Source organism: Polypterus senegalus, chromosome 5 (assembly GCF_016835505.1).
Source record: "Polypterus senegalus isolate Bchr_013 chromosome 5, ASM1683550v1, whole genome shotgun sequence".
Lineage (NCBI taxonomy): Eukaryota > Metazoa > Chordata > Cladistia > Polypteriformes > Polypteridae > Polypterus > Polypterus senegalus.
In genome coordinates, this window is record NC_053158.1 from 191955258 (window position 1) to 191971969 (window position 16712).

Sequence of the window (16712 nt, forward strand, 5' to 3'; positions counted from 1 at the left end):
CAGATGGACGAGCTTGGGAGTTGGGAGGCAGGGTGGCTAAGCGTCTGGGAGTGGTTTATTGATTATTGTGTAATTTGTTTATTGAGTATTGTGGAGAGGAGAGTGTTTTGTGCACTTTATTATTTATTATTATAATAAATCCTATTATTGGACTTTCATCTGGTGTCTGACGTGTGGTCTGAGGGTACAGGAGTGCGAGGAAACCTTAAACTGTCACACTATATAGATATATTTATCTCTCTCTCTAGCTATACAACTATCTAGTATAAAGTGTCTTTTCTATCTATCTATATGTCATATAGTGCCTTTAATCTCATATAAATAATACCCTAAGCCTAAAAGTGCAACGATTTTATGTGACTTTTTTGTAATGCTTTAAATCGGGCTTATTTTAAAACCTACATATATATGTTTGGTATCATTCTTTTCAGAATTCATTGAACTTGTGATGTTGTTAGATTTTCAGATTCTTATTCAGTTTTTAAATCATACACTAAAAAATATCAAGAACTCACATCCCAAAAGAACAAGACTGTGCCAAAAGATTTAAATCACGCCCGGGGCCGGAAATAAAACACAGAGTAGGACAGCTACAGTACAGGCTTTTAAATGTTTGAAGCGCCGTGCAAAATGCAGATCACGCAGCACAGCAGCAGCAACAAGCCAGTAGCTGATCAAGCAAAGAGGAGTTTAAAAAAAAAAAAACACACTGTTTCCCATTGTATCACCGTTTAAGATGGGGTTTCGGAGGAGCAACCCCGTCTCCTTGGGGTGCGTTCAGCCCCCTCTTCACAACACGAGTGGCAGAGACACGAAGTGGCTGGCACATAGTGCAGGCCGCGAGGGTTGGCAAGCGATGCGAGTAGCGGGACACCCCCTAGTTAAATAATAAAAGGTTGAAAACGGAAGTATTTTTATGTGTATTGTCAAAAATAAGGAACAAGTTTTGAGATAAGGTAGCAATGTCTCCTCACGATGGTGTCAGAGTGTCGGAGGTGTTGTGTTGCATATTCTCTACATATGCAAGAAAAGATCCTCTCTGTGAAAACCTATGATGAAATAAATAGTAACAGACATATTTCGGCCTTCCGCAGGCTAATCCATCATATGTGCTGCTGCTCCACAGATACCAATATAAAAACACGGGGATACGTGGAAAGTCCGAGTGATGAGAGCTTCACGGGTTTTTCCATGATGATAGGCCGAGTTCAATGCCAAATAAATATGGAATGTAAATGGTAATTTTTGAATGCAAATGAACAAGTACAACTAAATAACTGATCTGAAAATGGTGTGATGTATGCCAGAGTTCATAGCTGCAATTCTTCTGAACAAAATGCCATCACACAAAAAAAAAAAACCAAAACCCCAACAGAATGCTTCGATTTTCCATAGTACAGTGCTGCTGCTGTATGATCGTAAATGCATTATTTCTGATGACTTGTCCTACCACAAAGGTACCACCTGAGGAAAAAACAAGCAAAATTATATAGTAAAATAAATAAGTTCCACCTCTAGTTGTATCTCCTATTAATAAATTGTGTTAGAGTAATACACTACTGTGGAAGAAGTGCAATATGGTAGAGAGCAGATTTACAGAATGTTGGTAGACTGCTACATTAGTAACATTAGGGCAAAAAAGTGAATATTTGTTAAATGGGTCGATTTAATGTAATTAAAGTTGAACACCAACTAGGTATTTTTTTCCTAAATTAGTTTGTAGTATTAAAAATGCAAAACTACAAACGTCAAATTCTGTGGTGAACACAGTGAAATGAGTTAGCATCAGTATTGTTAGGAATGGTCCAAGTATTAAGACACATTAACACCACTGAATACCTGGAGGGCCAGCTGATAAGAGAAGGGGTCTCGCCTTCCGAATCTTTCTGGAGACACCAGTCGCTCTTTGGTTTTACCACGAGGCTACACAAAAGGTGGCAAAACACAATCATTGTGAATCAAGAACAAAGATGGCAAATTCAGGAAGGACACATGCTGACAAGGGTAAACCGCTTAATGATCTCCAAGGTATCCTTACCTGTGTCCAGCTACAGGACCCAAAAGCTCCCAGAACTTGTTCCCTACACAATAGTAGAGGGTAATCATCAAAAATGCCGCTAGGTATCAAGTGTCCACAAGTCTGGTTAATCAGTCCGCAGAGTGGCATAGTGCAGACCTGATAGGCTGCTTATTTCCAGAGCTTACTTAATCGTTCACGTATCTTCGCCAATTTTCACCCAAAGTCACCATTGTAGATTTTCAAGAAACAATGCTAATTGTGTTTTTTGACATTGATAGACTTGCTCAATAACATTAATCAGTGACATTGCATGGATCTGCTGAGCCATCTATGAGAAAGCATCGGGGAGAAAAGTCTGGAGCAGTGATGCATTGCACTTTGCACCATGACGGTAAACGTCTCCATGCACCACATTGTCAGTCGAGGAGATTTTGACCAAAAACAATTTGATTGTTGCTTCACACCCTCTGTATTCTCCAGATTTCTCTCCCTGTCACTTCGGCTACATTCACATTACAAGCCTCACTGCTCAATTCCGATGTTCTGCTCAAATGGGATTTGCCTATTTTGACTGTTCACATTCATAAGTACAAGTGACGTGGATCTAAATGTAACATTAGCGCCAAGGGTCCTCCAAAACAGCACATTGTGCACATTGATATGTTTGTGCACGAGTTACCTGTTTCACCACCAACAGCAAATATTTGCAAGGCAATTTGTGATAGTAAAAGCTGACAAAATGGACATGCTAGCAACTAGTGCCTGTATCGCAAATTCCTCTGGAGGACAGCAAACAGTCAAATGTATGTGATTAGATTGAGAAGACGATAAAAAGACAGACGGATTGCTTTTGCTGTTATCACAGCTACTGCTGCACCAAGAGATGAGCGAGTACAAGAGATGAGCCAGCAATGGTAGGACCGTAACTGTTGTCACAGCAGCAGCTCGCCTCCCTCCATTGTTGTTTTGCTGTGGTGCCAATGTTGGCTGATGAAGACACAGCTCATCTCATGCTTATACACGACCACATGTTTTTAGAACACCTTAGTTTTTCCAGTTTCTCTACAAATGTAATCAGTCGAAATGCAATGAATGACCTAAAATGGTGAAAAGGTAAGCAGTGATTTGCCAGAGGTTTAAACAGAAGTTTGAGGTTAACAAAAAAAAAAAGAAAAAAAAGATGTTCTGCGAAAATTTAAGTAAATAAAGCCAACTTGTGTTGATTACTTGTCTTAAAGCAGACTTTGTTTCTACACCCTCTGAAGTACTATTTGGACAATAGTCCAGTGATAGTGGCAAGAAAGCAGCAATTGACAAATGAAATGAGAGCATTGCTCAATCCCAACAAGATGAATTCAGATGCAGGACACTTGTATAGGCATTATAACATCAAAAGCATATCCTCTTCCCTTATCACCTCATGTTGTTCACAACATATTACTAAATTTACAGCCTGGGAAACGAAGACATGCCGATACCTCAGGCAACATCAAAAAAACTATTTGGGAAAAGATAGATTAAAGAGTTTGAGCAAAATCCATCCATTACATTGACAGCCAGCCAATCAAGTGCATGCAACAATCATGTGTTGTGAAACCACCAGCATGAAAATTTTATAATAAATGTGCCTCATCTGAAAGCAACATCAGAAGAGAAACTGCGACGATGGAAGAGAAAGAAAGACGCATGTGACCAGTTTTCATCCGATTGTCAGTTAACAACATTTTCATGAACATCAATCGTTAAATCAACACCGCCCTGCGACATTCATCCTTGACATCACTAATTCCTTTCAGTAAGGTTTTTTAAGACTATTTATTCAGACTTTACTATCAATCTTATTTTCTATTTCTTATTATTGTTCTTTAATAAATATTAGCTTGTTTTCATCTTTCTATACTTTGTCTTTCTATGCAGAATGATTGAAGTAATAAAGCAGGTTTTTGAGCACCTGGAGCAGCCAGAGGTTTGCCATACTCTCTGTGCTGTGAGGTGTATTAAGGCGGAGGGTCAGAGCTCTCCCGGATAGTAGGGAACAGTACGCAAAGACAGACATCTTTGGCTGATAAATGGTGTATAAGCAAAGATGTTGAGCCTTTGTAGGTTTAAATATATTCCTAGCATTTAAAAGATAGATCTTTCTCAATATTTATATATTATATAGAGTCAGATAGATAGATTTATTGTATGTTGTTCATGCTAATAAGTCTCTTGAAGTGCTAGGAGAGTGAAAAGTTGTGTTATTCTTATAGCAGTTGTGTGGTTTAAAGTGCTAGAAGTTAACCACCTGTGTGTGTGTCATCCATAGGGCACTATTGTGGTTAGAGTCTGTGCGTGTGCATTTTATACACACACACACACACACATATATATATACACACACGTGTGTGTGTGTGTGTTATTCTTAGGGTGCAGGAGTAGACCAATCCAATAAGTGTAAGGGGTAGATAGTGACTATTTTTATGCCTGTGTTATCTTCTGACAGATAACGTCTTCACATCCTAGTTATATTAGTAAGAAATCTTTTAGAACTGATCAACTGTGAATTTCACCTTGGGGATTAATAAAGTATCTATTTGCTTGTTTTTAGAAACAAAATAAGCCGGAGAGGCTGCCTTTTTATGGAATAAGCAGTTAGTACAAAGGAACTGGGAGATTTGACCCAACATTAACATTATGCCACCAAAATGAAAGTCAAACACAAGGAAGCCTAATCATGGAAAGGACAGTCCCATGGTGATCTTTAAAAATATCACTCAAGTAACCCCAAATCAACCCGAGTGAAATGTCTGAAGTGAAACCTGACCATTAATTAAAAAAAAAAATACAGGTTTACTGCCAAGTTATAAAATTTGAGAAGGGTACTAAAAGATAAAGTCGGAGCTATGAAGTAAACTGTGAACATGCAACCTTAACAGGACAGGCACTGTAGTTCTGAAACACCGCCAGGAAGACTTCAGCTCCTTTCCGGGGCTTCTTTTATGGTTTGCTGTCCGGATAAGGAATACGGGTCAGTTAGTAAGACCAGGGCATTGTGAGAAAAGCAAGCCAAGTAGAAGAGCGGGCAAGAGGACGGAAGGCAGAAAGTAGGACTTGTTTTTTTGGAGGTGTCCAGTGGGCAGCACAGGGTACTACTGATCATAGGTCATGCTATTCTGGAAAAAAAAAAAAAAAGGACAGTTGGCACCAGTGTATCCCAGAATACTGGGATTTTCACAGTATCAGGTCAGGGTATGCACAATCTACGTTTTTGTCCTTCACAGGTGCAATAACATTTTGCTGTCATTTCTACATGCTGTGACCAAAATGAATGCAAATCCCCTTAAATGAAAGTCTGCACCCTGCACTTTAATCACAATGTCTGAATTGTTTGATCAGTAATTTTAAACTGTGGTGCAGAGAGGGAAATCAAAAGAAAAAAATGGGTCTTTGTCCTAAACATTACGGAGGGCCCTGTATTTAAAAGGCACACATTAGGCAACTTTAAAATGAGAGCGCCTGTGTACCAGGCGACAACTCTCAAGTGAAGGTCAAACCTGCTCAGTTCTTTTGCTTACTGATCATGCGGTGCCAAGTTCACGGCTTGCCTCTCTGGGCAAGGAGGGGTGATGGAGGTGTGGGGTCCCGAGAGATTTTTTCACAGGCGATACCATGAAAGACCAAAGGTGGTCATAAGGCAAGTGACTTGGAATTGGCTTAAAAATGGATGGGGTGATTGTGATATAGCGGGTCACGGCTTCAAACGAATGCCCAGTTTTAATATTCAATCCGTTTGGCCGTGTCAGTGTCCATGGGCATGCTCGCACAGCTGTGGGGAGTTGATGAGGTAACTGGGGCGAGTCACACCTGCACGTGAGGGGGGCGCGATCATTCTGAATTGCTTCATCGGCTTCCTGGAGTGCGGGATTGAGACGCTGTACCCACGGAGCCGTATAAGTACAGTGGAAACTCGGGTCACGAATGTCGCGGACCACATACAAATCGGGTTACGACCAAAAAGTTTGCCAAATTTTTGCATCTGTTCACGACCACACACTCTGTATACGAACAAGCCAGTTTCCCTTCCAGTTCGTACGCGCCGATGATTTCTGCACGTGTTCAGTCTCTCCCTGTACTGTACACTGTTCTCAGTGCATCACGCAGAGGGACTTTCCCTCAAAACTGTAACCTCCTCTCGACCCAGCTTCCTCTTGTGGTATAGCCGGTCCACAGCTCCCGTCAAAAAAAGGCCAGTTTTAATAAAATAGTCACCGCACTCATGGCTTAGCGAGGGGCCGTGGTGGTGTGCAGCCCGAAGTGGTTTCTGAGGAGTTTGGGAGGTGGGCGTTTCTTACCTAAGTGCACAGGTGAGAAGCGGCCCGCATCCGAAATTGCCACGACTACCACGTCCTCTTCATATATAGAAGCGCGAGTCGGCTAAAGGGAAAAAGAAGAGAACAGGAAAGAACGGGAGGCAGGGTGTTTGTCTCAGTGTTATTCAATGTTTTTACATTTAGTTTGCCATTACGCTGTGCATTCTATGGTATAATTAACTTTTTTTGTGCTTAAAAATCTTTAAAGAAAATATATTTACATATAATTAATCCGTTCCAGACTGTACGAACTGTATTTACATACCATTCAATGGGGGAAAATTACGGTCGTGACCTGAGGCTCCACTGTACAGGCCAGCACAGGAAAAAGGAGAACAAAGAAATGGAACAGGAGCGAAAGAGGGGGCTTGCAGAATGAGAGTGCGGCATTGGGGTATGAGAGAGAGAGAGAGAGAGAGAGACAGCAGTGTCAGGGGTCCTGTGTCGGAGCGAGGAATCGTACCCACTGAATGTGTGGCATCCTCTCCAGGGATCCGAAAGACAACTTTGAGGGCATGAAGGATAACGAGGGGACAACTGACCCCGAGCGTTCTGGCAGACGCCAACGGAGGAAGCCAAGACGGGGGTCGGGAGTGAGAGGACCGCAGCTGCTGAAGTGTCTGCCAGTTGAGCGAGCCTTGGGTGAGCTGGGGAAACATGGAAAGAGTTGTGCTCGACTCATCTGTCGCAATGTCTGTTGCTGCTGGTTTTTATTCTAGGTTTTAGCCTGGTTTTCATATGATTTATGGATTATGTATTTACTTAACTTTGAAGCACTGCACTTTGGACACTTCAGTTTTGACTTTTTTTTTTTTTTTCTCCCTAATAAAAGCACTTGCACACTTTACACCATTATTCCCCTTGTTCCATGTGTGATTTGTCCTAATCTGCCAGCTCATTCGGTTACATTACTGATGGTGTTGGGTTCCAGAGGCTCTTTTCTCTTTTGGGAGCGGGCAGCACCTGCCCCATCACAATGATGGTCAACATAAAATTTTGCGGAAGCTTATAGATACAGACATACTATGAAGAGATTGGTATCGTTTGACCTTAAAAGAGGAAGGATGAAGCCTTTTTACAATGACCGGCATAAAACAAAAGCAGCATACGTGGAGTCAAAATAATGTTAATATTTGAATGGCAGAAACAATTTATTCACAAAACATACTTCATATGTGCATGATGGTTTACAGGAATGCCTCAACCTGTTTCCAATCACGTTCAACACTTGTACCATACGTGGCACAAAAATTGTATACATAGTAGTGCCATTAGTGTTAACATAATTTTGACTCACTTTGTATTGTCCGAGCACAATCTGACAGGCTTACCTTCCCTCGGGGTGACACACTGTCAATGGAAACTGCCCTCTGATATTTAATTAATTCCTGCATTTTAAAATATCTTCTTCATTCTGCTGCTCCCATTAGGGGTTGACATAGCAGATCATCTTGTTTCATATCCTCCTGTCCTCGTCATCTTGTTCTGTCACACTCCTCACCTGCATGTCTTCTCTCACCACATCCATAAACCTTCTCTTAGGCCTTCTTCTTTTCCTCTTCCCTGGCAGCTCTATCCTTAGTACCCCACTCCCAATATACCCCTCATCTCTCCTCTGTACATGTCCAAACCAACACAATTTCACCTCTCTGTCTCCCTACCGTCCCACCTGAGCTGACCCTCTAATGTCCTCATTTCTAATCCTGCCCATCCTCGTCACACCCAATGCAAATCTTAGCATCTTTAACTCTGCCACCTCCAGCTCCGTCAAATAAAAAAAATGACTTGAAATTGAACTAGGAAAACGATGGGTGAAATCATGCCAGCACTTGATTAACAAAAGCTGCTTTGAACACAGAAAGACCACCTTGCACTTGCAAGCTATACAAGATGGATTTGGGGATTGAGGTGTTTAAATGAGGTGCAGTTTTAGCTTCAGGTTAAGTACGTACAACAGATAGGAAAATAGAATGAGGTATTGACGTAAGCCCTGCTAAGCGTTCTAATGAGCTCATATATTAAATATGAAATTCCTTTTTAGGCGATTAACTCAGAATCTTGAGAGGATGAACTAACAAAGCATAACTTGTAGAATTTTGCCCTAAAACTTAAACATGTCAAGACAATAAGTATGTTTCTGAATGTTACCGTCACTGAGAAAATTAGAAGAGCGACAGTAGGCTGTGGCACTTTCCCGGCTGGGAGGCCAATATTTTGGAAGGAACCAGGGGAACAGTCGTGCATGGGACAGCGCCTTCCCGGGAGCACTAAATGCCAGCCCCAATGGGTTACAATGGCACCTCAGATTTCTGCATGGCTTCATGGGAGTTTGCTGCAACCCTGTTCAGTTCCGTGGATGCCACCAGGGGGAGCTGTGGAGTGGCAGAGTCCTGCTACTCTGGGCTTTCACCACACACCTGGGAATGACCCCAGTTCTTGCTAATGACCCATCTGAAGCACTCCTAGCATCAAAGGAGTCACCTCATTTCACTCGTGGAGGCAGGAGGATGAGGACGCCACTTGCCAGAGGAGGGGCTGGGGCAAAATGAGGAAGAAACAAGGAACAAAAGAAAGGACTGTATTGCATTGTGCTTTGGTGTTTGGGGACTCTGCTCCTGCTCTTCCCCACTATAATAAAAGGTGTGCTGTGTCTGTGTCGGGGTTGGGCAGCTGGTGTGCCCTCTGCTGGCCATATTAGGCACCACCTGAACAGCTGCTTATCCGTACAATAACCTACCCAGCCAATCACGTGGCAGCAGCACAATGCAAAAAAAAAACAAAAAACCTGCAGATACTGGTTAGGCGCTTTAGTTGATGCTCAAAATCAAACACTTGCAGGAGATAAAAATGTGATCTCTGTGATTTCGACCGTGGCCCGATTGCTGGTGTCAGATAGACTGGTTTGAGTATTTCTACAACTGCTCATCCCCTGAGATTTTCACGCACAACAGCCTCCTGATTTTACTCAAAACCTCCAATGAGAAGCAGCTCTTCAGATGGAGAAAGCCCTAATTTGATGAGCGAGGTCAGAGGAGAATGGCCAGACTGGTTCGAGCTAACAGTAACACTACGGTGTCCCAGACTAACCACTCTGTACAATCGCGGTGGGCAGAAAAGCATCTCAGAATACACAACATGCAGCTCCAACCACCTCAAGGATAGAAAGCAGCAGAAGACCACGTCGGGATCCACTCCTGTCAGCCAAGAACAGAAAGCGGGGGCAGCACTCGACGAAACTGGACAGTGGAAGACTACGGGGGGTTTGGGGGGAAAAAAAACCACAGCCTGGTCTGCTGAAGTCTCAATTTCTTCCATCCATCCATTTCCTAACCCGCTAAATCCGAATACAGGGCCACGGGGGTCTGCCGGAGCCAATCCCAGCCAACACAGGGCACAAGGCAGGAACCAATCCTGGGCAGGGTGCCAACCACACTAGAGCCAATTTAGAATCGCCAATCCACCTAACCTGCATGTCTTTGGATTGTGGGAGGAAACCCACGCAGACACGGGGAGAACATGCAAACTCCACGCAGGGAGGACACGGGAAGCGAACCCGGGTCTCCTAACTGCGAGGCAGCAGCGCTACCACTGCGCCACCGTGCCGCCCTCTCAATTTCTTCTCAATCTCGGTACAGAGATGGTAATGTGAGAATTTGGCACCAAAAGCATAAATCCATGCAACCCACTTGCCTTGTGCCATCAAGTCCAGGCTGGTGATGGTGGTGTAATGGCACAGGGAAGATTTGCTTGACATAAATTAGGCCCCTTTAATTACAATCATCACTTAAATGCCACGGCCTGCATGGGCATTGCTTCTAACCACGTACATCTCTTTGTGGCCACAGCCGTCTTTTATTATTATAATAAATAATAATTTAATTAATAATTATAATAAATAATAATAATTACACATAGCGAGTTGGGAGCATTTCAACCACCACTAATGTGCAAATTCCACCTGGATGATGGGATGGCAGCCATTTCCACGCCAGTATGTGGTTAGGTGCTGAAGTGGTGAGAGTGATAGCCAATTAGAGACATGGGATGATTAGGGGGCCAGAATGACTGGGCTGTGGTGGGCAGTTTAGCCCGGACATTAGAGTACACCTTACTCTTTACAAAGGATTCCCAGGGATCTTTTATGACCACAGATGGTCAGAACCTCAGTTTTATGCCTCATCTAAAAGGACAGCACCATTTTTACAGCACGCTGTCCCTGTCACAGCACTGGGGGCATTGGGATCCTCACACAGACCACAGGTTAAGCGCCTCCTGCTGGTCTCACCAACACCTCTTCCAGTAGCAGCCCAAGCTTTTTCCTAGATGGTCTCCCATCCAAGTACTGGCCAGGCCTGAACACACTTGGCTTCAGGTGGTATGGCCGCTGGTATTTCCAGCATGGTAATGCACCATGTCACAAAGAAGTCATCTCAAACTGATCTCATGAGCGTGACAAAGAGTTCAATACAATGCAATTTATTTTTGTACAGCCCAAAGTCACACAAAGAGCGCCACAATGGGCTTTAACAGTCCCTGCCATGACTCTAAGAAAACAAGGTTGGGTGTGCATAAAAAAAAAAAAAAAAAGGAGGGGTTAATTGTTCCCCTTGCTCATTGTTCTTTGGTGGCCTTCACAATCACCTGATCTGAATCCAACCGAACACCCTTGGGATGTGGTAAACCTGGACGTTTTGCAGCATGAATGTGTGACTGACAAATACAGGGTGTCCTCGGGTTACGACACAGTTCATTCCAACAACAGCGATGTAACCCTAGCCTAAGCCACTTACCTATCCTAACACATTTGCAAAATCATAATCTAGAACATAAAAACACAAGCCACAGAAAAAGGACATAAATATACTGTACTGTAGTAATAGAAGAAATGACAAAAAATGTGTAAAAAAAAAAATTCCTTACCTTTATTCCTTCTGCTCTCATTACAATGTCTAATTTCACTTCCATCATGATGGCTTTCCTCTTCTTCGACGCACTACCATCTGAAGACACCGACTTTCGTTAAGGAGCCATAAGAGCCACAGAGTCACCAAACAAAGCCACACAAACGGAACATTTCCTCCGCGCGCAACAAAACTAGTTCGCCAACTCCCTCACTCGTGCACTGCGTTACTGCGTATTCTTCCACTGCGCGTAACCAAACTAGTTTGCCCACGTAGTCTGTACGTACGACGCTAACGGCATAAGCCAAAACACTCATGTCTCAATTTATTTATTTATTTATTTATTTTTTAAGTTTTTATGGGCGCGAGCGTTATAAACTAGAAACGTCGTAACCCGAGGACTCCCTGCATGCAGAAACAATCCTATCACCATGGACCAGAACATCTTGTGGAATCCAGGCCCAGCCTAGTACTAGTATACTGTAGTGCTTGTAATAATTTGCTCAGGAAGAGTAAGTTACTTTTAGCAATCGTTCAGGAATCAATTCTCAGGAACCCTTGAATAGAGCAGTCCCTCAACGTGTAATGCTGCTGGAATGGGCTCAGGCCCAAAAGACCTTGTAGTTTGAATTAAACACATTGAGGGAACAACAGGCTGGATGAACTACCTTTGAATTATGAGACTGTGTAGGTGGAGGCAAGCCAGAAATTACAAGTTCAAAAAGCCTAAAAAAACTTTGCTAGTTCTAAGATAAGGCCTGCCTACTATGGCTACACACTTTTTGTTTTTTTTTTAATTAAAAGAAACATTCAAATAAATTACATTACCCTTGAAGAAAAAATCCACTCATCTGGCTATAGATTGAACCAGGGCCTCACAAAATACCATTGACGGATTGACAAACCGTTTTAATCTAGCTCAGTATTATGAAGACAAGTTAAGAAAAACTGTCACAATAGGATGCTGATTGGCCAGTAACAACACACACACAAAAAAAAAGTTGCAAATACGCCTTGCAGTAGAAGATAGAGACGACCAGAATGCAAACTTGAGATAAACCCTCCACCCATCCCGACTCCCCGATTATCCCACTGCAGATAAGCAGACTGAGCACATGTTGCTGCTCTTTATATTCAATGGACAAATCCAGTGGGGAAAGTCTGGAAATAACAGTGCTGGAGGGAACGAGAACCTAGTCATGTGAAAAAGAAAGTGCACCCTATTTCAATTTTAAGGTTTAATGTATCAGGACCAAAAAAAAATAAAAAATCAGCTGGTCCTCAACAGGTCCTAAAATTAAATTAAAAGCAACATCAGATGAAGGACAGCACGACATATCACACACCATGTCATTGCTTATTTAACAAAAAAATAAGCCAAGATGCAGAAGCTGTGTGTGAAAAACTAGATACCCACTTAATTCCTATGAAAGCAGTAAGGAGTGCAAGTACAGTAGCAGTCAGGTGCTGCTCATCATGACCACCTCAAAAGCAGATGTTTTGGCAGTTTGCTGGTCTGGAGCATTCAGGTGTGTGTTAACGCAATGCCAAGGAGGAAAAAAAAAAAAACACGAGCGATGATCTCAGAGAAGTAACTGTTGCCGTCAATCAGTTTGAGAAGGGTAATCATACGTCCATTTCCAAACAATTTGAAGTTGTGGTGTATGGCCGGCCGTTCATCCCGGCCAATACCCCCAAGCCGCCAGGTGGAGCCCTCCCTTGCAGTATGGAGGTCCCTCAAAGACCAGCAGGGCATCATGGACATTGGAGTTTTTGTACACAGCCCTGCTGGATACCATAGGGGCCACTAGGAGATGCTGCAGGGAGGAACGACGGTTATTTACCTTACGCCCCGGAAGTATGTCCGAGTCACATGGACAAGGGGAATGATGTGCTTCCGGGGTGAAGAAAGGGACTTGTTATCTGACCCGGAAGTGATAGGAGATCACATGGACTGGGGATTGGAACACTTCCTGGTCAGGGAATATAAAAGGACTGTGGCAGCTCCCAGATGGCAAGCTGAGCTGGGTGGTAGGAGGGCAACGCATCTGGAAGTGGTGAATTGATTATTGATTTGTTTAATGAGTATTGTGGAGGAGAGGGTGCTTTGTGCACTGTTAATAAATATAGTCTACTTTTGGACTATTACTTGGTGTCTGGAGTCTTGGACAGGGGTTCAAGTGAGGGATAGCACCCTCTATCTGTCACTAAGTCCATCATTCGACAGTGAGAAAGACTATTCACAAGTGGAAAACATTCAAGACACTTGCCAACCTTCCCAGGAATGGACGTCACAGCAAACTGACCCCAAGGTTAGGCAGTGCAATACACAGAGAAATTCTAAAACACCCCAAAAGCTACATATCCGATTCAACGGGCCTCAGTTAGCATATTAAGTGTTAAAGTTTAGGACAATACAATTAGAAGACGACTGAACAAGTATGGCTTGTTTGGAAGGATTGCCCGGAGAAAGCCTCTTCTCTCTAAAAAGAACAGGACAGCATGGCTTTGGCTTACAAAGTTGTATCTGAACAAACCACAAGATTTCTGGATGATTGTCTTTGGAAGGATGAGACCAAAGTGGAGAGGTTTGGCCACGATGCACAGCGGCACGTTTGGCAAAAAACAAACAGCTTATGAGCACAAAAACCACACTGTGGTGGAGGGCTGATGATCTGCTGTCACAGGACCTGGGCACCTAGCAGTCTCCTCTGTATACCCAAGTATTCTAGAGTCAAATGTGAGCAGGGCCTTCTTAACAGCGTTATAGGCCAGTCACAGGTAAGTCACAGCATACATAGATTAACATGGGTCCCCGGGCAACTACCCAGCGTGCCCTTGCAGTAAGACAGCCCTGAATGCGAGGCCATCTGTCCGACAGCTAATGCTTGACCAAAAATGGGTCATGCAACAGGATGATGATCCCATGCACACCAGCAAATCTACAACAGAATGGCCGAAAAAAAATCAAAGTGTTGTAATGCCCAGTCAAAGTCCAGAACTCAACCCAATTAAAATGCTGAGGCAGGACATTACGAGAGCTGTGCAGAAACGAACGCCTGAATCCTCAAACAACACAAGCAACACTAAAGAGTGGGCCAAAATTCCTCCACTGCAAAGTGAGAGACTGATAAAGTCAGACGGAAAACTATTACTTCAGGTTATTTCGGCTAAAGGTGGTTCAACAAGCTATTCAATCATGCGGTGTACTTTTTCCCTCACACGTTGCTTCTTCAGCTTGGCATCATTAATGTTAAATAATGACACGGTGGAGTCTGCTGGGTGTTGTTTTACACCTGAGGTTAGATTTAAATAATTTTAGAACTTGGTGAAGACTTGGGTCCTAAAGTATAAAACGGTGTATATGCACAAAAATAGTGTGTATGCCCATGTTCACGCTCACTTTGTGATGTATAAAAACTAAACTTGGTGTAAACCCGCCGGTCTTTTGTTCATTAGTGTACTTCGTGTACGAAGTGCTTTAACCCAATGTAGGATAGTGTTACGAGCGGGAACAGCTTTATTTCTGTGGATATTGAAATGGCAATGAAACTCACGCTGAACTGCGGTAATAGATTGGTTGTTCTTGACAAAACAGTTGTACGCAAAAACGTGGTGTTCTATCATCCACGGCTCCATGGCTTCAACTAAAAAGAAAATAAAAAAATGCTAAGATTTTGCGAACCCAACGCCACCTACCACACACATCCGTCACTCCACCTAGTGGTGAGTTCTAGCCATTTCAAAGACATCCGTCCTTTGTCTCACCCTGTACATACACTTTCATAGCATCCTCAGACGACGTGTATACACGTTTCTGCTCAGTTTTGCAAGTGGCTGGTGTTAAAGCAATACCACGGTTTCTGTGCGATTTTTTATTCTTTTTAGATCGCATCCATGATGCAGGCTTTATCAAATACACCAAAATTAATTGCATACCATTTACAAATTTAAGGCACTTGATTGAAATCAATCTGTAACAATATAATGGGGCACAGAATGGCCAAACTATTCCAACTACCATGGCTGCTTTAGCGTTGTTAGAAGACATCGCAAATCAAAGAATTAGAAGAGAGTGCAGATTTACAGATCATACTGAGTTCCTGTCCCATGATGATGATGGACTTCTAAATTGATTTAGATTTCCAAGATCTATCGTCTTCGAGTTGTGTGCTGTTAGAATGTAAGGATGATATCATTTTCGTGATGAAATGCATTAAAGTATGTATATTACATTTTACAGATAATTTTTTCACTTGATTAATAATGGAGTTTGCAGGTTTTCCTGGTGGGTTTCTTCTGTGTGCTTTGATTTCCTTCCAAAAGTATGCAGGTTAGGGGTTAGAGGATGCCAAATTGACACTACTAGTGTGTGTGTTTTTATGTATGAATCTTGCATCCAGGGATCCTGCCTCATGCACAATACTTGCTGGGATGGGTGCGACTCTGAATGGAATAATTAAACATATATAGTGAAGATTTTCCAATGTTCCTTAAAATAGAAGATATATACAAATTCCATGCTGGGTACACCCGGGATGTGACACCCACGCAAAACAGCAGTGCTACCACATGACCCCACATGTTTAATACAAGCTTTAATGCATTTCATCATGAAAATGATATCAAGTATACATGTTAATACTCCAAAATGTTCCGAGAGCTGTAATATCATGAGTGTAACGTATTGTGTGGCGAACACTGCCTATGTGCTCCTGTCGGTGTAACAGGAAGCCCATTTAAGAAGCACATAGCGATTAACAACTGGGTCGGGGAACACAGACTACAAAGCATTTAACATGCTACTTTAGTTACGATGATGTTTGAGAAACTATTTTAAGATGTTTACAATGTCAGGGCTCTAGACTAACTTTTTGCACTGGTTGCACTGGTGCGCCTAACTTTTTTTTCTTAGGTGCACCAGCACAAAAGTTAGGTGCACCCAAATTTTCAACCGCATCACATTTAACACCACAGTTTTACAAGTTCACTTTATTTATTTTATTTTTTTTAAATCGCTGTCCATATAGGCAATATTGACTTATAAATGATTAACTAACAATCTGGTCAATATAAAGTTCTTTATTTGAAGGCAAGCACAATTCTACAAGAAAGGTAACTTACTGAAAAAGTGTTGGTGCTTAAAGTGCTTTACTGAGCTGAAATTTAAACTTAAAAAATCTCAAGATAAATTAACTAAAAAGAAAATCTAAATTAAGTGTTTTAAGGGCTTCAAACTGAACATCTCATGGCTCAATGTCTTATGGACTATCCTCCACTGCAGTCACATGTCCCTCGGATGGCCAACTCCTGTAGTTTGGCCTTGACTAAACCAGCTGGCCACACTCTCTCTAGCATCAAAATCTTCCAGACTTGGGCATGAGCATGCTCGACCTCAATGTGTCCAATAAGTATATTCACGGTCTTCCTCTCCAAGAA

The 16712-nt window shown here is 42.5% G+C and overlaps 1 protein-coding gene across 18 annotated transcripts in view; it reads right to left on the bottom strand.

Moving 5' to 3' along the window:
* The window catches only part of svila (supervillin a), a 246635-nt gene that overhangs the window by 174798 nt on the left and 55125 nt on the right, over positions 1–16712 (bottom strand). For 16 of the 18 annotated variants that reach the window (XM_039753872.1, XM_039753868.1, XM_039753864.1 and 13 more), the window contains exon 7: positions 1840–1923. The exons of the other annotated variants lie outside the window; for them this stretch is intronic. In XM_039753872.1, coding sequence (XP_039609806.1) covers positions 1840–1923 — 84 coding nt within the window. The remainder of the gene's footprint in view (positions 1–1839; positions 1924–16712) is intronic. 18 annotated transcript variants of the gene reach the window in all.